General features: G+C 51.3%; 2 protein-coding genes across 3 annotated transcripts in view; both read left to right on the forward strand.

Moving 5' to 3' along the window:
• The window catches only part of LOC146252894 (alpha-1,6-mannosylglycoprotein 6-beta-N-acetylglucosaminyltransferase B-like), a 14,629-nt gene extending 6,662 nt beyond the window's left edge, over window positions 1–7,967 (forward strand). Inside the window, exons 9-17 of the mRNA XM_084678657.1 lie at window positions 2,951–3,082; window positions 3,788–3,921; window positions 4,825–4,946; window positions 5,561–5,716; window positions 5,803–5,949; window positions 6,364–6,480; window positions 6,736–6,810; window positions 7,279–7,550; window positions 7,769–7,967. Coding sequence (XP_084534783.1) covers window positions 2,951–3,082; window positions 3,788–3,921; window positions 4,825–4,946; window positions 5,561–5,716; window positions 5,803–5,949; window positions 6,364–6,480; window positions 6,736–6,810; window positions 7,279–7,550; window positions 7,769–7,967 — 1,354 coding nt within the window. The remainder of the gene's footprint in view (window positions 1–2,950; window positions 3,083–3,787; window positions 3,922–4,824; window positions 4,947–5,560; window positions 5,717–5,802; window positions 5,950–6,363; window positions 6,481–6,735; window positions 6,811–7,278; window positions 7,551–7,768) is intronic.
• Window positions 7,968–11,191: 3,224 nt separating this feature from the next.
• Window positions 11,192–19,023, forward strand: LOC146252895 (SEC14-like protein 1). 2 transcript variants are annotated; one of them, XM_084678655.1, is made up of 16 exons: window positions 11,192–11,392; window positions 12,471–12,561; window positions 13,670–13,819; window positions 13,963–14,094; window positions 14,183–14,311; window positions 14,619–14,805; window positions 14,903–15,012; window positions 15,145–15,334; window positions 15,635–15,723; window positions 15,805–15,875; window positions 16,026–16,197; window positions 16,341–16,475; window positions 16,634–16,768; window positions 16,912–17,178; window positions 17,800–17,978; window positions 18,341–19,023. In XM_084678655.1, the coding sequence occupies exons 2-16, from the start codon at window positions 12,499–12,501 to the stop codon at window positions 18,444–18,446; spliced, it is 2,115 nt and encodes a 704-aa protein (XP_084534781.1). In that variant the 5' UTR covers window positions 11,192–11,392; window positions 12,471–12,498; the 3' UTR covers window positions 18,447–19,023. The 2 variants fall into 2 exon arrangements, with proteins under 2 accessions (XP_084534781.1, XP_084534780.1); XM_084678654.1 differs by having other exon boundaries at window positions 15,635–15,875.
• The last annotated feature ends 2,193 nt before the right edge of the window (window positions 19,024–21,216 follow it).

Consider the following 21,216-nt stretch of genomic DNA (forward strand, 5'->3'; position numbering starts at 1 on the left):
CATTCCCCCCGAGGAAAGTGAAGGGTGAAGTGCCTTGCCCCAGTACATAGCCTGATTCCTTAACCGCTCAGCCATCTGACCCCCCCCCCCCACACACACACTAGTTTTACTAGTGAAAGTAGGACTGTCCAAGTGAACCAATCACAAGGCACGCTGGTGCCTTAGCTCCTCTCTCCCTGAGCTGTCCTTATCTGACCAGGCTGCAGGGGGCTGTCCTTACCTAGCCAGGCTGCAGGGGGCTGTCCTTACCTAGCCAGGCTGCAGGGGGCTGTCCTTACCTAGCCAGGCTGCAGGGGGCTGTCCTTACCTAGCCAGGCTGCAGGGGGCTGTCCTTACCTAGCCAGGCTGCAGGGGGCTGTCCTTACCTAGCCAGGCTGCAGGGGGCTGTCCTTACCTAGCCAGGCTGCAGGGGGCTGTCCTTACCTAGCCAGGCTGCAGGGGGCTGTCCTTACCTAGCCAGGCTGCAGGGGGCTGTCCTTACCTAGCCAGGCTGCAGGGGGCTGTCCTTACCTAGCCAGGCTGCAGGGGGCTGTCCTTACCTAGCCAGGCTGCAGGGGGCTGTCCTTACCTAGCCAGGCTGCAGGGGGCTGTCCTTACCTAGCCAGGCTGCAGGGGGCTGTCCTTACCTGACCAGGCTGCAGGGGGCTGTCCTTACCTAGCCAGGCTGCAGGGGGCTGTCCTTACCTAGCCAGGCTGCAGGGGGCTGTCCTTACCTAGCCAGGCTGCAGGGGGCTGTCCTTACCTAGCCAGGCTGCAGGGGGCTGTCCTTACCTGACCAGGCTGCAGGGGGAAGCTGTGAAAGACACACACACGGGCAGGTTCAGCAGGAGCCAGTGTCCTGTTGCTGTTGGCATTAGCATAAGTAGCAGCTGGAGAGAGTGTGTGTGTGTCGGCTGTCATTTCCAAACATGCTTTACGGGCATCTCACAGGTGTAGCATTTAGGACACACCCACACCCACACACTGACGTTCACTCACACTCGCTGGCACTGACACACGCTCGTGCCAACACACACTCACTCTCTTCAGAGTTTTTTTTACCTTTTTTAAGTGCTAGGTGTTTTTGCACGCCGTAATGCAGTGGTGAGTGTTTGTGTGAGTGTGTGTGTGTGTGAGCGTGTGTATGACTGTGTGTGTGAGCGTGTGTATGACTGTGTGTGTGAGCGTGTGTATGACTGTGTGTGTGAGTGTGTGTATGACTGTGTGTGTGAGTGTGTGTATGACTGTGTGTGTGAGTGTGTGTATGACTGTGTGTGTGAGCGTGTGTATGACTGTGTGTGTGAGCGTGTGTATGACTGTGTGTGTGAGCGTGTGTATGACTGTGTGTGTGAGTGTGTGTATGACTGTGTGTGTGAGCGTGTGTATGACTGTGTGTGTGAGTGTGTGTATGACTGTGTGTGTGAGCGTGTGTATGACTGTGTGTGTGAGTGTGTGTATGACTGTGTGTGTGAGTGTGTGTATGACTGTGTGTGTGAGCGTGTGTATGACTGTGTGTGTGAGTGTGTGTATGACTGTGTGTGTGAGTGTGTGTATGACTGTGTGTGTGAGCGTGTGTATGACTGTGTGTGTGAGCGTGTGTATGACTGTGTGTGTGAGTGTGTGTATGACTGTGTGTGTGAGCGTGTGTATGACTGTGTGTGTGAGCGTGTGTGTGTGTGTGAGCGTGTGTATGACTGTGTGTGTGAGCGTGTGTATGACTGTGTGTGTGAGTGTGTGTATGACTGTGTGTGTGAGCGTGTGTATGACTGTGTGTGTGAGCGTGTGTATGACTGTGTGTGTGAGCGTGTGTATGACTGTGTGTGTGAGCGTGTGTATGACTGTGTGTGTGAGCGTGTGTATGACTGTGTGTGTGAGTGTGTGTATGACTGTGTGTGTGAGCGTGTGTATGACTGTGTGTGTGAGTGTGTGTATGACTGTGTGTGTGAGTGTGTGTATGACTGTGTGTGTGAGCGTGTGTATGACTGTGTGTGTGAGTGTGTGTATGACTGTGTGTGTGAGTGTGTGTATGACTGTGTGTGTGAGCGTGTGTATGACTGTGTGTGTGAGCGTGTGTATGACTGTGTGTGTGAGTGTGTGTATGACTGTGTGTGTGAGCGTGTGTATGACTGTGTGTGTGAGCGTGTGTGTGTGTGTGAGCGTGTGTATGACTGTGTGTGTGAGCGTGTGTATGACTGTGTGTGTGAGTGTGTGTATGACTGTGTGTGTGAGCGTGTGTATGACTGTGTGTGTGAGTGTGTGTATGACTGTGTGTGTGAGTGTGTGTATGACTGTGTGTGTGAGCGTGTGTATGACTGTGTGTGTGAGCGTGTGTATGACTGTGTGTGTGAGCGTGTGTATGACTGTGTGTGTGAGCGTGTGTATGACTGTGTGTGTGAGTGCTGATGCCTAGCGTCGTCCTGCAGTGTGTTTATGTCGGCACTTCCTCTCAACACTGAGAGCATGAGTGGCTCGTTACGAGAGAGAGAGAGAGACAGACAGAGAGAGAGAGAGAGACAGAGACAGACAGAGAGAGAGGTGCAGTTAGAGTTCCTTCTGAGTCAGGTCAGGAGGATCACAGGGATGACTGGCTGACCACACCTCCTCCCTGGCTGACCACACCTCCTCCCTGGCTGACCACACCTCCTCCCTGGCTGACCACACCTCCTCCCTGGCTGACCACAACTCCTCCCTGGCTGACCACAACTCCTCCCTGGCTGACCACACCTCCTCCCTGGCTGACCACACCTCCTCCCTGGCTGACCACACCTCCTCCCTGGCTGACCACACCTCCTCCCTGGCTGACCACAACTCCTCCCTGGCTGACCACACCTCCTCCCTGGCTGACCACACCTCCTCCCTGCTGAGACACATTTCCACACAGACCCAGCCCCTCACAGCCTACACTCCTGTGTGTCTTTTGTGTGTGTGTGCGTGTGCTTTGTGGTGTGTGTGTGTGTGTGTGTGTGTCCAGGTTCCTGGGCGTGCCCCCAGGCAGGGGCAGCTGCCCACTGACAGGAGTGTTGCCCTTTGACCTCATCTACACAGACTACCATGGCCTGCGGCAGATGAAGCGGCACATGGGGCTGTCACTCAGGACACACAGGTCAGAGAGAGAGTGTGTCTGTGTGTGTGTGTGGGTGTGTGTGTATAGGAGTTCAACACGAGTGCTTGTTTGCTAATAACATAGCTCAGTCTCCTGAAATTGCCTTGTTCCTGCTTGAGGGAACAGTGAACAGTGCCTGTACTCTGTTAGGGTTAGGACTACCTTGTGCATTAGCCAATCACTCCCCGAGGGGCGTCGTCCTAAAGCCGCCCAAGGCGGTCGATTGGTTGAATGATGAGAAGCAGATTGAGAGTGAAGGAAACCCTTCCCTGGACTGGGTCTTGAGGCGTCAGTATAGACCGGCTAAACTCTGGGAGGAAACTTTAGGCAAGAGCAGCGCAGTGAGACTTCTTGAAGGCTTTCTGGAGAGTGTTGACTCAGCAGGAGACAGTAATTGGAGTCTATGACGAGGCAGTTTCAGGTGGGAGAGAAGGAGAGTGTGGTGGCTTAATGATTTAAGTTTTGTCCTGAGTGAGAGAAGATTAACTTTTTGTTTGTCTATCAAGCTTCACACAAACACCTTTTTCTCCCACACTTTTTCTCTCTGTCTGTCTGTCTGTCTCCTCCCTCCCTCCCTCCCTCCCTCCCTCCCTCCCTCCCTCCCTCCCTCCCTCCCTCCCTCCCTCCCTCCCTCCCTCCCTCCCTCCCTCCCTCCAACCCCTCCCTCCCTCCCTCCCTCCCTCCCTCCGTCTCTCCCTCCCCCAGGTGTCATCTCCGGGTGATCGACTCGTTTGGCACTGAGCCGGTGTATAACCATGAGGAGTACGCTACGCAGCACAGACACATCACCAGCTGGGGCCACTGGAACCTCAGCCCGGGACAGTACATGACCATGTTCCGTAGGTGATGGGAGGGAGAGAGGGAGGGGTTGGAGGGAGGGAGGGGTTGGAGGGAGGTGTTGGAGGGAGGGGTTGGAGGGAGGTGTTGGAGGGAGGGAGGGAGGGGTTAGAGGGAGGGAGGAGTTGGAGGGAGGGAGGGGTTGGAGGGAGGGAGGGAGGGGTTGGAGGGAGGGAGGGAGGGAGGGGTTGGAGGGAGGGAGGTGTTGGAGGGAGGTGTTGGAGGGAGGTGTTGGAGGGAGGTGTTGGAGGGAGGGAGGTGTTGGAGGGAGGGAGGGGTTGGAGGGATTGGAGGGAGGGAGGGGTTGGAGGGAGGGAGGTGTTGGAGTGGTTGGAGGGAGGGAGGGTTTGGAGGGAGGGGTTGGAGGGAGGGAGGGAGGGGTTGGAGGGAGGGAGGTGTTGGAGGGAGGTGTTGGAGGGAGGTGTTGGAGGGAGGGAGGGGTTGGAGGGAGGGGTTGGAGGGAGGTGTTGGAGGGAGGTGTTGGAGGGAGGGAGGTGTTGGAGGGAGGGAGGGGTTGGAGGGAGGGAGGGGTTGGAGGGAGGGGTTGGAGGGAGGGAGGGAGGGGTTGGAGGGAGGGGTTGGAGGGAGGGAAGGAAGGGTTGGAGGGAGGGTGGGGTTGGAAGGAGGGGTTGGAGGGAGGGAGGGAGGGGTTGGAGGGAGGGTGGGGTTGGAGGGGTTGGAGGGAGGGAGGGGTTGGAGGGAAGGAGGGGTTGGAGGGAGGGAGGTGTTTGGGGAAGGGTAGACTCTCACACAACCCCAGAAACAGGATGTTTGTCTGTGATGGGAGGATGTTTGTGTGTGTGTGTAGCATCTGCAGTCACAGCTGTCACACACACACGCACCCTCACACACACACACATCCTCACACACACACTGTACCAGTCTTCTGTGTGTGTCCAAAGCAGCTCACTCTCCAGATAACTCCTTCATGGGCTTTGTGGCGGAAGAGCTGAACCAAACGGACAGAAGCAGCATCCGGAGGAACAACATGGCTGTGATCTACGGCAAAGAGGCGGCCATGTGGAAGGTTAGCGCACACACACACACTCACACACACTCACACACTCACACACTCACACACTCACACACTCACACACTCACAAACACACACACTCACACAGGCACACTACGCACACCATAAAGAGATGACTCCCCAAACGCCAGAGACACTATCTAATTTTCATCCCAAAGTTTCTCTCAGACGACAGAGCCTGTCACTGAGGAGGAGCAGGTGGAGGAGGAGGAAGGCGTTATGAAACTCATTAAAGATTTTACCTGGTAAATAATTCATGGTGCTCCACTGGGATTTGCTTCCCAGAGCTTTCATGCAGTTTCACCTTAGCAGAATGACTGAGGTGGAGAGATCTGGTGTTCTGCTTCCAAATGAACCCAAATCTACCCAGCTTGTTTAGATTGTGTTTCTGTATTATTATTATAAGAAATGCTATAAGGCATTGAGACAGTAGTCTTGAATACATAAACACACAGTAATCTAAATATCTTAACCTACAGAATCATACAAAGACTAACCCAGTACATTTCATAAGCAAACCCACAGTACGACGGACAACAAAGGTTTCGATCCACTCCTTCCCCCCTCTGTCCCACCGATTCTAAACTCCATGTCCCATGATGCCGCAGGGTAAGGAGAAGTTCCTGTCCATCCTACATGAGTACATGGAGGTCCATGGGACGGTGTACTTTGAGTCGCAGCGCCCCCTGGAGGTGCCTGCGTTCGTGCAGAACCACGGCCTGCTGGGACAGCATGACCTCCAGCTGCTGCTGAGGAGGGCCAAGGTATTGCCATGGCGACCAAAACACCACGCCATCGCCGCCGTTGTTACGCCTTTCTGATGTCACTTCCTGTCCTCTCTCTTACTCAGCTCTTTGTGGGGTTTGGCTTCCCGTACGAAGGCCCCGCCCCCCTGGAGGCTATAGCCAATGGGTGCATCTTTCTTCAGCCGAAGTTTACCCCACCGCACAGCTCTCTCAACCACGAGTTCTTCAAAGGCAAGCCTACATCCAGACAGGTGAGCCAATGGAGGTCCTCACAAGCAAGCATCTCCTTGTGTGATGAACTGATTTAGTCTAAAACAACAGAGCTCTGCTTGGCAACTCCTGCACTCCTGGTCCCTGTTCTTCTACATATTCCTGCATTTGGTTTTTATTTTTATATTGTGTTGAATGCTGAATGTTGAATATTGTGCTGGATGACTGAAGTGTGTGAGGGAGGGGTGAAGGTGCTGCTGTGGAAGCAGCTGCTGACTGATCATCCCTTTATTGCTTCATCGGTATTTAAACTTGACTACTGCTGCATTGGCTGGCCTAGTATTGATCTCATATTGACCTGGAATTCATTTGTTAGCATCCCTTTACCCCTCACCCCACCCTCCTTCCATCCCCTTGCCCTCCCCCTCCTTCCCTCCCCTTGCCCCCCCCCCTAGGTGTCCTCCCAGCACCCCTACGCAGAGCAGCACATCGGCCGGCCTCACGTTTTCACGGTGGACTTCAACAGCTCCCAGCAGCTCCACGCTGCCATCAGAGAGATCATGAGGACCAAGGTACGAGTCTGAGGACCCTGTCCCTGACCTCTGACCCTGGGAGGGAGGGAGGGTGGGGGGAGGGAGGGGGAGGGAGGGGGGAGGGAGGGAGGGGGGGAGGGGAGGGGGAGGGGGGGAGGGAGGGGGGGGGGGGGAGGGGGGAGGGGGGGGGGGAGGTGGGGAGGGAGATTGTGGGAAATGAATTGAATTTATTCTTTAACATCTCTTCTTATTTATCCTTTAGTCTATTGTGTGTGTGTGTGTGTGTGTGTCCAGGTGGAGCCTTTCCTGCCCTATGAGTACAGCTGTGAGGGGATGTTGGAGCGTGTTCACGCCTACATCCACAACCAGGTGAGCTGCTGGGTCTCTCCACCTTAGTGTGTGTGTGTGTGTGTGTGTGTCTACACACTCAGACACTGCTTCTGTAGAGAAGCTGAGTGTGGATATGACACCCTCCATAACATAGCTGGGATCTGAAGGAATGGCTCATAGCTGAAATGAACACAGTCAATTTTATTCCCAGCTGACTTCCTGTCATCTCCACAAACCGTATTCACTTCTTCTCTCTTCCCCTCCTCTTCTCCTCTCCCCTCCTCTCTCCCCTCCTCTCTCCCCTCCTCTCCTCCCCTCCTCTCCCCTCCTCTCCTCCCCTCCTCTCTCCTCTCTCTCCCCTCCTCTCTCCTCTTTACCCTCCTCTCTTCCCCTCCTCTCTCCTCTTTACCCTCCTCTCTTCCCCTCCTCTCTCTCCCCTCCTCTCTTCCTCTCCTCTCTCTGCTCTCTCCTCCCCTCCCCTCTCCTGTCTTCTTCTTCTCCTCTCAGGACTTCTGTTCTCCCCAGGCACCGTTTCCTCCAGTTAACATGTCCAGTGTTTGGCCCGGCAGCCCCCCCAGCCCTTTTGTCCTCCTGCCCAGTGAGAGTGCCCTCTCCTGGGCATCCAACATCAGCGCGCCCCCCACCTGGCCCCCGCTCTCCTCTCTGAGACTACTGGCCTCCCTGGGGGGGCAGTCTTGTGTGGAGGCGTGTCAGGGGGCGGGGCTAATCTGTGAGCCCTCCTACTTCCACTACATCAACATCAGAGAGGCCTTCAGGGGGTGAGCTGGCCTCCTCTCTGGTGGCATTCCAGTTGTAGTGATGTCATTGCATTGGTTCGTTAAAAAAGAGTGTTTACGACTCAGATGTCTAATTATGTTCCTTCTCTGTCTCTTATTCTCTCTGTCTCTGCAATTTCATTCTTTCTTCCCCTCCCCCTCTCTCTCTCTCTCTCTCTCTCTCTATCCTCTCCCTGTCTCTCTCTCGTTGTCTCTGTCAGGTTGAAGCTGCAGTGTGTGGAGGTGGAGGAGAAGGTGCACCCGGTGTGTCCTGCGTTCACCCTGGGGAGCGGGGCGTGTTGTCTCCAGAAGGAGCCCCTCCTCTCCAGCTGTGCGGGGGCCGGCCCAGACCAGATGCGTCTGTGTCCCTGCAGGGGCTATCGCAAGGGCCAGGTGGCGCTCTGCCCACACTGCCTGTGACCGGGCTGGGAGGGGGGGCCTTAGAAGGAGGCGTTGTGTGATGCTCCAACCACATGGCTCCCAGACAGACCCCGGCCATAGCCAGGCTTGGCATCTGTTCTTGTGTGATCAGGACACATCAACATTTGTCCTGTTATTTTTTTATATTTTTTATTTACTTCAGAGCAGTCAGTGGATGTTGAGACGACAGGCTGTTGTGTGATGTCAGCGCCCAGGTGGGTTATGGGTGTTGCAGCTGTGAACTCCCAGAATGCCTTGCTGCCAGATCACACAACATGGACGCCCACACGTGTGTCTAGTGATGGGGGAATCTCAGGGAAACGCATGGCTGTTTCACTTCCTGTCCTCCACTGTATCTTAAGCTTCTAATTGGTGTCCCAATCCCCCCCCCCACCTCACCCGGCCCCCCCCTCCTTACCCAGCCCCCCCCCCCCCCCTTAATGTGACCACGGGTGAAGACACCAAGCCAGACATTTCAATTCTCTCAAAATGCATCCTTCCGTCATCACCATCACGGCAGGCAGGGGGTCACTGGCAGCATCTCTGATTCTCCAGGCTTGTTGTGTGTCTGGTTTGGTACTCTGTCCTTCTGTCTGGGCAGACCTCCACCCTGGTGACTGTTTGTGTTTTTGTTTGGCCAGCCAATTACTCTTGCAGAGGAGACACGACTTCTGGCTATATCAAGGTAGAATCTGTGCAGGCTTTGTTCAACTCTAATATATTCTGGGATGGAAATGGATTGGAGGCTGAGTTTTTGAACACACTTGATCAATCTGAGAGATAGCAGGTGGATGGGCAGTCAGATAGGCAGACCAACAGAGAGAGGCAGGCAGATTAAGGCAGGCAGAGAGAGACAGGCAGAGACAGGCAGACAGAGACAGGCAGACAGAGACAGGCAGACAGAGACAGGCAGACAGAGACAGGCAGAGAGAGACAGGCAGAGAGAGACAGGCAGAGAGAGACAGGCAGAGAGAGACTGGCAGAGAGAGACTGGCAGAGAAAGACTGGCAGAGAGAGACAGGCAGAAAGAGACAGGCAGAGAGAGACAGGCAGAGAGAGACAGGCAGAGAGAGACTGGCAGAGAGAGACTGGCAGAGAGAGACTGGCAGAGAGAGACTGGCAGAGAGAGACTGGCAGAGAGAGACTGGCAGAGAGAGACTGGCAGAGAGAGACAGGCAGAGAGAGACAGGCAGAGAGATATCAGAATACCTTCAACATGCACTGGCCCATTAATTGAGTTTGCTGTGATCGTTTTGTTCATTGGGGGACAGCATGTTCCCAAGAAATATACGCAGTCTTAAATCAGATACCATCGCTGCGCCGCTGCACCATCTCTCTGTCAATCTTAATATCTCTCGTCCCCCTCACTTTCCTCCTCACCCTGTCCCCCACCATCCCAGTCTCCTCATAGTTAAACATGAATAACACAGAGAGACAATCATTTTCTTGTTCCCAGAGCCAGCGGTTTATGTGATCGGGATCGTTCTCATCTCTTTTTTCCCCCTCTCTAACGGAAAGGCTTTGTACTAGACCCATCCACCCTCTACCAGGGTAATAAATGCATATTTTACTCAGTAATTCCAATCTTCCATGTAGTGATTGGATAGCAAAGCCTATCGCGGGAAATAAATTGGATGGTTTGACTATCGTTGTGTTACTCCTCTAGTTGCCAGTTTAACTCAGGACACATGAGTTGACCTCCAGAGTGTGACTCAGCAAGGTATTATTATGGGATGTTAAGGGAGCCAAAGATCTGACTGTAAGACACACACCAGCGCTGAAGCAGACCTTAAGCAGCTCTACTGAGGTCTATTAGAGCTCATCAGAGAGATGGGGATCCAGGCTGGCAGATGACACCGGCTCCTCAGTCCTCTGACATGACAACATTCAAAATACCTTTTTTTCCATACACTGTTTTCACATATTTGAAAACTGCATGTGACCCAACTTGCAAACTTCAGACCCCGCTATCATTGCCTGATCCGAACTGTATAAAGCCTGTAGTTCAAGCTGAGCACTAGACCAAGAGGAGGTTCACATTTGTCGGGGTTCAGGGGTATCAAATGTCTGGAGCGGATCTCCAAACCACTTCTCCTACGTGATGGGAATCTATGAAAGAGAGAGGAAGGAGGGTGTTACCCATCCATATTGCTTCCTTTCTCCTGCACCCCCCCACCCTCCTCAACACACACATATTGCCTCAATCCCTGCCTATCCTTCCCCACATCCTCCCAGCACTTGCTAAATAACTCATGAGAATCAGTGGGCTGGGAACACGCTGTTTCAGCCCTGCTCTGATCGGTCCCAAAACTTCCACATCAAGTATCTAATTGCACTGACTCCAGTTTGCACCCCCGTGATCTCTGAGGCCCCGGTTTGAAGGGACTGGATGAGAGGAGATGGGAGAATGAGGCAGCCCGTTAGGACAAAGTGCAAAAACAACCTGGATGCGGTTGAGTGGTAACTGCCGATGTATGTTTACCAAGGACCGCATTTTGTTTAAACAGTATTTCGGTGGTCGGGGTCAAGGAACGGTCTGTGTGTACTATACACATCGCAGTTTGACAGCAGTGTTGACCTAGATAGTGTTCTAGACATTTTGTTCTGGGATAGCTGCCTCAGATTTGATGCCAAAACAGTAATAATTTCAACAGAAAATAATTTGTTGTGCATTGGAAGGTACAAAAAAAAACGTATTTCATGACTCAGTCATTTGACGGCCAAACTAGAGTTTTGCCGCAAACATTCAACAACGACTTTTACTTAAAATAGAAATACCCCAGCTGTCTACAGCGCTGGGAAGAGACCCCGGGGAATGACGATGACGACGTCTACAGCGCTATCTGCTGACCAATATTTTTGTGTTGTTGTAGGAAGAATTCAATTATTCATACTAGACACTCCTAAAGATGTAGGCCTACATTGAAGTATGATTACAACAATGACAGTTGTTTATAATGCTAAATGCCGATAAGCTGACTAAATCAAATTGAACAACTTTATCGCGTCTAAAATAGCATACTATTAGAACTATTTCCTTTTAATATTTTATTACTGTAGGCTACTTTCTAAATGCAGTAGGCTATGTTGCTTTTGGTGAAGGCGCCCATTAAATGAATTGCCAACAGTGTTTTGTAATCCAATGTTATGTTACAAATGACCGAGGACGCAAATCAATAAAAGACAGCTGTGTAGTGTTACGTGTGACTGGGGGCGGGGCTTAGAGGAACATTCCGTCTGGTTCTAGCAGTCAGACTAGCTAGCTCCTCCGGCTGCTTTGTGTAGCTAGCTATATCTCAACAAATACGGCACTAAACAAAGCATTGTTTTGCGTTGGACGACGTTAATTTGGATATCAGATGATTCAAATAGTTCAGTGACCATTTTTTCCACACCGAGTGATCTTTGAGATTCCAGTAGATTCGGTAAGTTTTACTAGCAACTTGGTCCGTTTTTTCACACGGGTGGTCACAATAAAGCAAAACAGCTTAGCTCTGCTAGCTCTACATTTTTTCGTGTCAATCAGCTAGCCTACGTTGGCTAAAGTGAAACAATTGGTTGTAGGAATACCTCTCACGTGTAGTCTGGCTAATTTACGATTTACTGCAGACGGGTTATTGTGTAATAGCTAGCCTAAAACTATATTGTATCTCTTGATTGTAGCTTATCGTACGATGCAAAAGTTGCTGTGCGAAAAAGTACTAGATGATCTGCGTTAGCTGGTTAGCTACGTGTCATTGCTTCAGAAAAATACGGAATTGTGCCATCGTCTCACATTATCAACGGTTATCGCTATAAAATATAAATCCATCTATCGATTATTGTTAGCTAGTTTGAGTTAAGAAGTGGAAGCAGCTAGCTAGAAAAGTATTTAGCCAGGTATTTAGGTTAGCATAGATGGACTATAGATCTGCAGTTAGTCATATTAGAGTACAGTAATAGAATATAGCTACAATATTGGTTTGTCAGCATTAGTAGCACACTGGTTTCACTGTACACTGGTATCCTACGTATCAGGCTAATTCCTTTTAGCTCTATATATTTAGCTAGCTACCGGGTCCATTTTTTGCGCGTCCAAACTTCTTCAGGTCGCGATAGTATTCTGATGACCACACTAGCTAGTCAACAAAATCTCACAGCAAATGCACTTCCTTCCACAACATAACACTTAAGCTAAGTCACAATTTCTCCACCATCTGATGAAAATGATGACGGCCAATATCCTGCAATGCCATCTCTGCAATCTCTTATCTGAACTTTGCTCAAAACAGCGTTATGTGGTCGAGTCTAAACGAACACTGTGAGGAATACATTTAGCTACAGTTGCAATCTCTGCTTAAAATACAGACTGTTCCATGGCACTTAAATACTCTTAACTGCTTTCCTTGATTATCTACTGTACTTACTATATGAGCTAGCCTATTTGTATGTGACATTGGATGAAGGCGTCTGCTAAGTTAATTAAATGTGTACCGATGTTGATGTGTGTCTTACGTTGCACAGAGAGAGTTGGACTTTCAAAACATCAACCATGGTGCAGCAATACCAGTCACCCGTGAGAGTCTATAAACACCCGTTTGAGCTGATCATGGCAGTAAGTTCTGTGTAATGTGTGGGTGGTAAATTGTATGTGTAGTAAATTGTGTATCTATGGTGTGTGCAGTGTGTGGGTAGTAAGTTCCGTGTGTGTGTGAGAGGGCGGACATTGTGTGCCTGTGTGTAAGGGCTACATCATTCAGCATGTTCATGAATTCCTGACGCGTGTCAGATGTCCAAGGCCTGCATGTCTGACTGGGTTTAGATACTGAGCTGCATATGGTCATACTGTACACACAACACCTCTCTCTCTGTCTGTCCTCTTCCTCTCTTCTCTCTGTCTGTCTCCTCTGTCTCTCTCCCGCTCTCTCTGTATGTCTCTCTCTCTGTCTGTCTCCTCTTCCTCTCTGTCTGTCTCCTCTTCCTCTCTGTCTGTCTCCTCTTCCTCTCTCTGTCTGTCCTCTTCGTCTGTGTGTCTGTTTGTCTGTCTGTCTCTCCCTCTCTCTCTGTCTCTCTCTGTCTCTCTCTCTCTCTTTCTCTCTCTCTCTCTCTGTCTCTCTGTCTCTCTCTGTCTCTTTCTGGTCACCCCCCCCTGGCACTCACATCATCCACTTCCTGACCTGCTGACCTATCAAAAGCCAGGCCTGAGGCCTTCAGACTTGACAGACAGACAGGCAGACAGACAGGCAGGCAGGCAGGCAGACAGACAGACAGACAGACAGACAGACAGACAGGCAGGCAGGCAGACAGACAGACAGACAGGCAGGCAGGCATGTGCACATAGAAAGATAGACGGGCAGGCAGACAAACCCAGCATCAGTCGCTCTCGTCAGACTGCAACGTAAATATTGACAGAGGAGACATTGTGTAAAGCGCTCTGACTGTCATGTGAGCCTCATGAAGAGAAAGCAGGCGGTAAGCAAGTGGGCTGTAAAAAACACGATGGCCAGGCGGTAAACACAGGCAGCCGCAGTCTGGCTGGGTCAGCAGTGGAACTGAACATTAACTTCACAGCTCGCTGACCTAAGGGCTTCTGTTCATCTTGATGTGGTTACAGAACAGGCTCATAGAAACATGCCAGTCCTGTTATGCTTGAAATCATGTGAGTAATCTACTTCCTGTCTCTGTGTAATCTACTTCCTGTATCTCCCACTCGCCCCCGCCAGGCCTACGTCAGACGGTTTCCTCACTGCCACCTGGTCCCTGTGTTTGTGGACAGTGAAGTCATCAGCGAACGCCACAGCGAGGACGGCGTTACCACGGTTACGGAGAGACGCTGCAAAGTGGAGGCGGACGCCCCTCGCCTGTTCAAGAGGGTGACTGACCTTTGACCTCCGTCCACCGTTCAGTCCACACACACACACACACACACACACACAGTCAGTCAAATCTAAGTGTCAGGGTGGGTGTCACTCTGCGTTGAAGATCACCTCTAATGCGTGTGTGTGTGTGTGTGTAGATGGCGGGGCTCGACTACCTGTACTTCCTCCAGAAGAACACTCTGAACCGTCTGGAGAGAAGCCTCCACATAGAGGTCACCAACGAGACGTTCTCCAGCAGGGTCATGGTCCACGAGATCTGCAACTACACGGTACCACTCCCAACCTGACGTGCTCTCTGTCTCTCTCTCTCTCTGCCTGTCTGTCTGTGTGTGATCACTTCCTGTTTCCTGTGGCTAGGTGCACCCAGAGAACGAGGAGTGGACGTGCTTTGAGCAGACTGCCAGTCTAGACATCAAGTCCTTCTTCGGCTTTGAGAACGCTGCCGAGAAGTTAGCCATGAAGCAGTACGCCAGCAACATTAAAAAGGTGTGTGTGCATGTGTGTGCATGTCTCATCTCGTTTCATCTCTTACTGGCTATGTGAAGAGCCGGTGTGGATAAACTGAGCTGTTTAAACACAGTTATGACACAGTCACATGAGCATGTTTATACAGCTTAGTTATCCAAACTTAACTGGAAAAAGGTGTGGGAGCTCCTGACTGTCACATCCTGCTCAGCTGTGTGTGTGTGTGTGTGTGTGTGTGTCAGGTGTTGGCTCATTATGGACTGTATTCTCTCACCATGTTATCAAGCTATTTTTACCAGACTGTGGTGTCTCTCGTTACCTCCCCCAGGGTAAAGAGATCATAGAGTACTTCCTGAGAGAGCTGGAGGAGGAGGGGGTGACCTCCATCCCCCGTTGGACCCCCCTGGCACCTCCTCCAGCCGCCAGGCTCCAGCCGCCCCCCGTCTCGGCCCCCCCCGTCCACGCTGCCCCCCCCAGGGACGCCCAGACAGACCCCCCCGCAGCGCCCCCAGACGGTGGGTGTACCAGTCACACACACACACACAGCAGTGTTGACTCCCGGACTGAGTGACTCTTCCTTCGTGCTGACCTGCGCATTCTTTTGGGTTTCAGACAAGTTGGACGCGGATTACATCCGGCGTTACCTAGGCGACCTGACACCTCTGCAGGAGAGCTGTCTGATCAGACTGCGTCTGTGGCTGCAGGAAACCCACAAGGACAAGGTCCACACTAGGAACTCAGTGTCTCTGCCTGCTCTTTTTGTCTCTCTCTCGTACAGCTTTACACTCAATCCCAAACTGTCCCGTCCCTCTGTCTCTTACATGAACACTCTGCTTCCTCCGCCCTCTGTCCAGATCCCTAAGGACCAGCATGTTCTGCGGTTCCTGCGGGCCAGGGACTTCAGCCTGGAGAAGGCCAGGGAGGTTCTGTGCCAGTCGCTCACCTGGAGGAAGCAGCATCAGGTGGACTTCCTGTTAGACTCCTGGGAGCGGCCGCAGGTCCTGCACGACTACTACACTGGGGGCTGGCACCACCACGACAAGGGTAGGACTACAACTCCCATAAAACACTTCATGGATGTAGGACTACAACAAAGGATTCAAACAAAGGTTTGAATCCTTTTCCAGGAAGCCTGCTTCGATCGGTTACCTCCCGCAGTGAAATGAGCCATTACAGGACTGAATGTCTGTGAATGATTGTAGCTGCAGGATGTAGTTTAACTGTAACTGCCGACTTGAGGGTTAATGTGTCTCTGGGCTCCACTGGAACAGAACGGAAACTGATATGTAGCCTGACCCAACAAAATGTAGTTTAACTCTGGCGTGTGTGTTTGTGTGTGTATAGATGGACGTCCTCTATACATCTTAAGACTGGGCCACATGGACACCAAGGGTCTGGTGAGAGCACTGGGAGAGGAGTCTCTACTGAGACAGGTCAGTAACACACACACACACACACACTCCTCCGACTCCACACAGTTAATGAGGAGGGAGAGCTCATGTTGTGTTTGTCAGGTCCTGTCCATCAATGAGGAGGGCCTCAGGCGATGTGAAGAAAACACCAGAGTGTTCGGGCGACCAATCAGGTACAGCCCAGCACACACACTTCACACCGTCTGTACACACACACACACACACATACATCATCTTCCCACACGCATGCTGATCTCGACCATGAATGTAATGTGTGTGTGTGTGTGTGTGTGTGTGTGTGTGTGTGTGTGTGTGTGTGCCAGCTGCTGGACGTGTCTGGTGGACCTGGAGGGCCTGAACATGCGCCACCTGTGGAGGCCGGGGGTCCGAGCCCTGCTGAGGATCATCGAGGTGGTGGAGGCCAACTACCCCGAGACCCTGGGGAGACTGCTCATCCTGAGGGCCCCCCGGGTGTTCCCTGTGCTCTGGACCCTGGTGAGACACATGCATAACACTGCTGCTGGACTGGGGTCATGTACTGTATTGGGGCTAGTGTATATTAGGGCTAGTGTTGTATGTAGTATCTCATATTGTTGCTGTTACTGTTCATGTTAACACCTCCTGTGTGTGTGCTGCAGGTGAGCCCCTTCATCGATGAAAACACCCGCAGGAAGTTCCTGATCTACGCAGGAAATGACTACCAGGGCCCTGGAGGCCTGGTGGACTACATTGACATGGAGATCATACCTGACTTCCTGGGAGGGGACTGCATGGTGAGCTTCCTGTTTCCTGTCATGAGAATGTGATAGTGGACAGTGGCGTGATTGTCGGTTTAACACTCGGTTTTCTCTCTCTCTTTCCCTGTCACGCTGCATGTGTCTCTCGTGTGTGTGTGTGTGTGTGTGTGTATCTCTCGCTCTCGCTCGTCCAGTGTGAGATCCCAGAAGGGGGCATGGTGCCCAGGTCTCTGTACCGCACAGCAGAGGAGCTGGAGAGTGAGGAGCTGCGGCTGTGGAACGACACCATCTACAAGAGCGCCAGCATCTTCAAGGGAGCCCCACACGAGGTAACCTGCACCAGGAGAACTGCACAACCAGGAGAACCTGTAGAACTGCACAACCAGGAGAACTAGAGAGCTAGGGCTGTGTCGCTCTGTAGAGCTGGACTGTCTCGAACTGGGCTGTGTTCAACTCTTCTCCCTCCTCTCAGGTTCTGATAGAGATCAGTGAAGCGTCCTCGGTCATCACCTGGGACTTTGACGTGTGTAAAGGCGACGTGGTCTTCCACCTGTACCACTCCAGACGGGCCCCTGCCCCGCCAGCCGTGCCCAGGAGAGAGGCCCTCACCCTGGGGGCCCACGCCATCACCTCCCCCGGAGCCAACAACGCCCAGCTGATCGAGCGCTCCTGGGTGCTGGGGAGGGACTACAGCATGGTGCAGACAGCACTCACCTGCAAGGAGGGGGAGAGTGTCCAGGTGAGTGAGAGGAGGAAGAGAGAGAGAGGAAGAGGAGGAAGAGAGGGAGAGGAGGAGGAGGAGGAAGAGAGAGAGAGGAAGAGAGAGAGAGAGAGGAAGAGGAGGGAGAGAGAGAGAGAGGATGAGGAAGAGAGAGGAGGAGGAAGAGAGAGGAGGAAGAGAGAGGAGGAGGAAGAGAGAGAGAGGAAGAGGAGGAAGAGAGGGAGAGGAGGAGGAGGAGGAAGAGAGAGAGAGGAAGAGAGAGAGAGGAAGAGAGAGAGAGAGGAAGAGGAGGGAGAGAGAGAGAGGATGAGGAAGAGAGAGGAGGAGGAAGAGAGAGGAGGAAGAGAGAGGAGGAGGAAGAGAGAGGAGGAGGAGGAGGAAGAGAGAGGAGGAAGATAGAGGAGGAGGAGGAGGAAGAGAGAGGAGGAGGAGGAAGAGAGAGAGAGAGGAGGAGGAGAAAGAGGAAGAGAGAGAGAGGAGGAGGAGGAGGAGGAGGAGGAGGAAGAGAGAGGAGGACGAGAGAGAGAGGGAGGAGGAGGAGGAGGAAGAGAGAGGAGGAAGAGGAGGAAGAGAGAGGAGGAGGAAGACTAGCTGGAATGCATTTGTCAACTCATCCATTACTCCCCCTCCCCCATCCAGGGCTCCCATGTGACCCGCTGGCCCGGGTCCTACATCCTGCAGTGGCGTTTCCATAGCGCCCCGGCCTGCTCCGCCTCCAGCCTGCCTCGCGTGGACGACGTCCTGGCCTCCCTCCAGGTCTCCTCCCACAAGTGCAAGGTCATGTTCTACACGGAGGTGCTTGGGTCACATGACTTCAGGTCAGCAAGCACTGGCACACGCACAGTTACACGCATGTGTTATTTCTCACACACGTACACAGTCATACATGCTCTAGATTCCTCACACATGCAGGCGAGCACTGTTTACCTAATGCCTGATTTATCACTCCTCCCCTTCTATCCCTCTTCCTACATCCCTCTGTCTCTCTCTCTGTGTCTGTTTCTCTCTGTCTTTCTGTCTCTCTCTCTCTCTCTCTCTGTCTTTCTGTCTCTCTCTCTCTGTCTCTCTCTCTGTGTCTCTCTGTCTCTCTGTCTGTCTGTGTCTCTCTCTCTGTCTCTCTCTCTGTCTGTCTCTCTGTCTATCTCTCTGTCTCTCTGTCTGTCTCTCTGTCTCTCTCCAGGGGTTCTATGACCAGTCTGGAGTCCAGCCACAGTGGCTTCTCCCTCCTCAGCGCTGCCACCACCTCCTCTGGCCAATCACAGTCCAGTTCCACCATTTCCAGGTAGCATCCAGCCAACGGGAGCGCCAGGAATTTGGAAAGGCCAATAGGATCTGAACAGTGGTGTTTTATAAAAGATGGACTTAACCAATTGGTGCCTTAGAATCTAGAACCTGCCAAAGTTGACCGTACCTCCCTGAAGTGGTTGAAATTAGGATTATTGTAACTGGAGCAGCCTGTTTCAACACTAGACAGGTATCCTTCCTGAAATTATTAATACTGTAACATATAAATATATATATATATAGAATAATATTAAAGATTAGTAACAGGATATGATTGTGTTGGAGAAGTGAATCTATCCATTCATGCTAGAGCACATCTTACCTCAAGGAAGGAGGGTCTTTAGAGTATTGAAATGAGACCCAATCAGAGAGTTATTTTCCTCACTGCCATACAGGGAGTACCTTATATGGTCATCTCTCGATATTTGCATAGAAGCACTTGGAATATCTTCCTGTTCCTGTGGTGATAGAATTAAATGAATTTTGCTAGTTCAGTTTAGAAAGTCATGATACAAAAATATTATATGTATTCCTTATTTAGATGTGTAACTATCAGTAAAGAGCTGCATTAAAGTTGAACTTGGGTGGAAATAATTTATGTTCAGTGAGCATCTGTTGTAAGTAAAATAAAACCTTAACCGCAAACATCCCTGTCGTTCCCTCCCACACCCGGAACTGCTGCTCTGTGGGGGCGGGAGCTGAGCTGCCGTTACGACAAACACCTGTTCGCTGTAATTGCAACGTAGACGGAGAAGACAGCGAATCATTATAACGGTTGTTAGCGTGGAAATAGAACAGCGCTTCTCAATTGGCTGTGCTGCTACCGCTGTTGTCCACAAGGAGTCAGCATTGACACGTCTTGGTTAAGGCCTTGTTCCTGTTGTAGACTCGTACTGTTTGTTGATTAGCAAGTTAACAGGCTACTCATTGTTTATGGTTTTACGGTGGCACAACCTACTGCAGCTGTTTAAGTGATCTGTTGTAGAAACTAATATCAACTTAAAGCGCGTCCCTATATCCATCCTAATATGACGAGAATCCGGTGGTGTAACAAACTGAAACCATTGTTTTAACTATCTGTTCCCGTTGGTCATTTCTATTCAATTCTTTACAAAGTTGTGCGATTTTGTGCCTACGGGACTAGGTAGGAAGATTGCGTATCGTTTAATGTAATTTCCAAGCTTCTCAGTAGGCCTATCTCGGTTATTAGTATTTAATAGCTAACTAATGCATTTGTGCGCGCAGTCAGTAAGGGAAGTGATTTCCATAAAACTTTAATTTCCATAAACTCATTTGAAGCCCGAGGCTAACACCAGGATTGCGAATTTCCATGTTCTCATATTGTCTCTCCCGTTGCACTCCCAAGACTGTGCCACCGGCTCATGTAGGTTAGCTGCTTAGCCTAACACAGTAGGCACAGTCCACTTAACAAACGGACCGGTGTCCGGCGGCTCCCCGCTGGTCTGTCAGCGGAGGAGAGCGGTTGAGAGAGCAGGAGAGAAAATTCGCTGTGTCTGCAAGGAATCCGTATGATTCTCGCTATAATTATCTCCCACGACATGTATTATTCACCTGATGGGATGCATACCCCGCCCTTCCTTCCACTTGTCTTATTTGCAGGGAAAGTAGGCTATGAATTACTACTGGACTTCCTGTTAATGTCACACCAGAGCCCTGGTTGAAGAATACAGCGTTCTGCCTGAAGCGTGAGACTCTACAAACCCTGTCTCCTAACCTCCCAGCCTGCAGAGAGGCTAGGTACTGGGGTGTAGCACCATAATGCACAGTCCTGTAGTGTACTGTACCCAGTGTTATTGTGTAAGAAGTTCTGGGGTAGGGACTCATCCATTTCAACATATTCTCCTATGGACCCCTTAACATTCACAGAATACTCCTCAGTTACATCTTACACGGCCGAAGGAGTTATGTTCCTATAGGGCCACCAGCTCATAGCTTAGATGATTCATTCCCTCCTCAGTAGTTACTCAGAGATCCTTCCTCTCACCATCCTTTTTCTTATGTCTGTCGCATTATGTCCATTTCAAATTCATTTCCCCCTCACGCGCACTCATCTCTCTCATACACATTCTTCTCTCTTTCCCTCCAACCTCCACTCTCTTTCCCTCCCTCTCTCCTTTCCCTCCTTCTCTCCTTCCCCCCAGTTCTCCCCTCTTCCTCTCATTTTTCTCTGCGGTCCGTTTGACCATGTTAAGTAGTTGTAATCAGACGGGTTATGGAACCTCAGTGCGCTGCGCTCTGCTCATTAAAACACAGGGCTGGCTTTTACAGAGACCGGCTCTGAAAAGGATGACCTTCCTGCTAATTGAGAAGGAGAGATGAGGCTTATAGCGCTGCTGAATTATTTTTAGGGGGTAGATGGCAAAGTGCTACACAGGCTTCATGTCAATTTGAATTGGGGGGTGTTTGTGTGTGTGTGTGTACTGAATTGAAACGGCAGCCATCACTTGATTTGAGAACATGTCAGTCTGTGTGTTAGTCTTCCTGAGTGTGGATATGAGGGTTCATGCTCTTACCTCATGTTCTACGAAGACTGGTGTCTCCAACAACGAGACCAGGTAGACATGTCAGTTGCTCTTTTCATTCTCATCCCATTTCTTTCTGTTACTCTCACATTTCTCAACCTCTCTCTCTCACCCTCTCCTCGACCCTCCCTCTCTCTCACCCTCTCTCCTCGTCCGTCCCTCCCTCTCTCTCTCTCACCCTCTCTCCTCGACCCTCCCTCTCTCTCACCCTCTCCTCGTCCCTCCCTCT

The sequence above is a fragment of the Hypomesus nipponensis genome, chromosome 17 (assembly GCF_054491055.1).
Source record: "Hypomesus nipponensis isolate SF chromosome 17, ASM5449105v1, whole genome shotgun sequence".
Taxonomy (NCBI): domain Eukaryota; kingdom Metazoa; phylum Chordata; class Actinopteri; order Osmeriformes; family Osmeridae; genus Hypomesus; species Hypomesus nipponensis.

Excerpts from the sequence above, each read along its gene's own strand:
- LOC146252895 (XM_084678654.1), top strand. The coding sequence starts at position 12,499 with ATGGTGCAGCAATACCAGTCACCCGTGAGAGTCTATAAACACCCGTTT. Across the intron at positions 14,095-14,182 it reads ACGAGATCTGCAACTACACG|GTGCACCCAGAGAACGAGGA; the intron begins GTACCACTCCCA and ends TCCTGTGGCTAG. Across the intron at positions 15,876-16,025 it reads GTGTTCGGGCGACCAATCAG|CTGCTGGACGTGTCTGGTGG; the intron begins GTACAGCCCAGC and ends TGTGTGTGCCAG.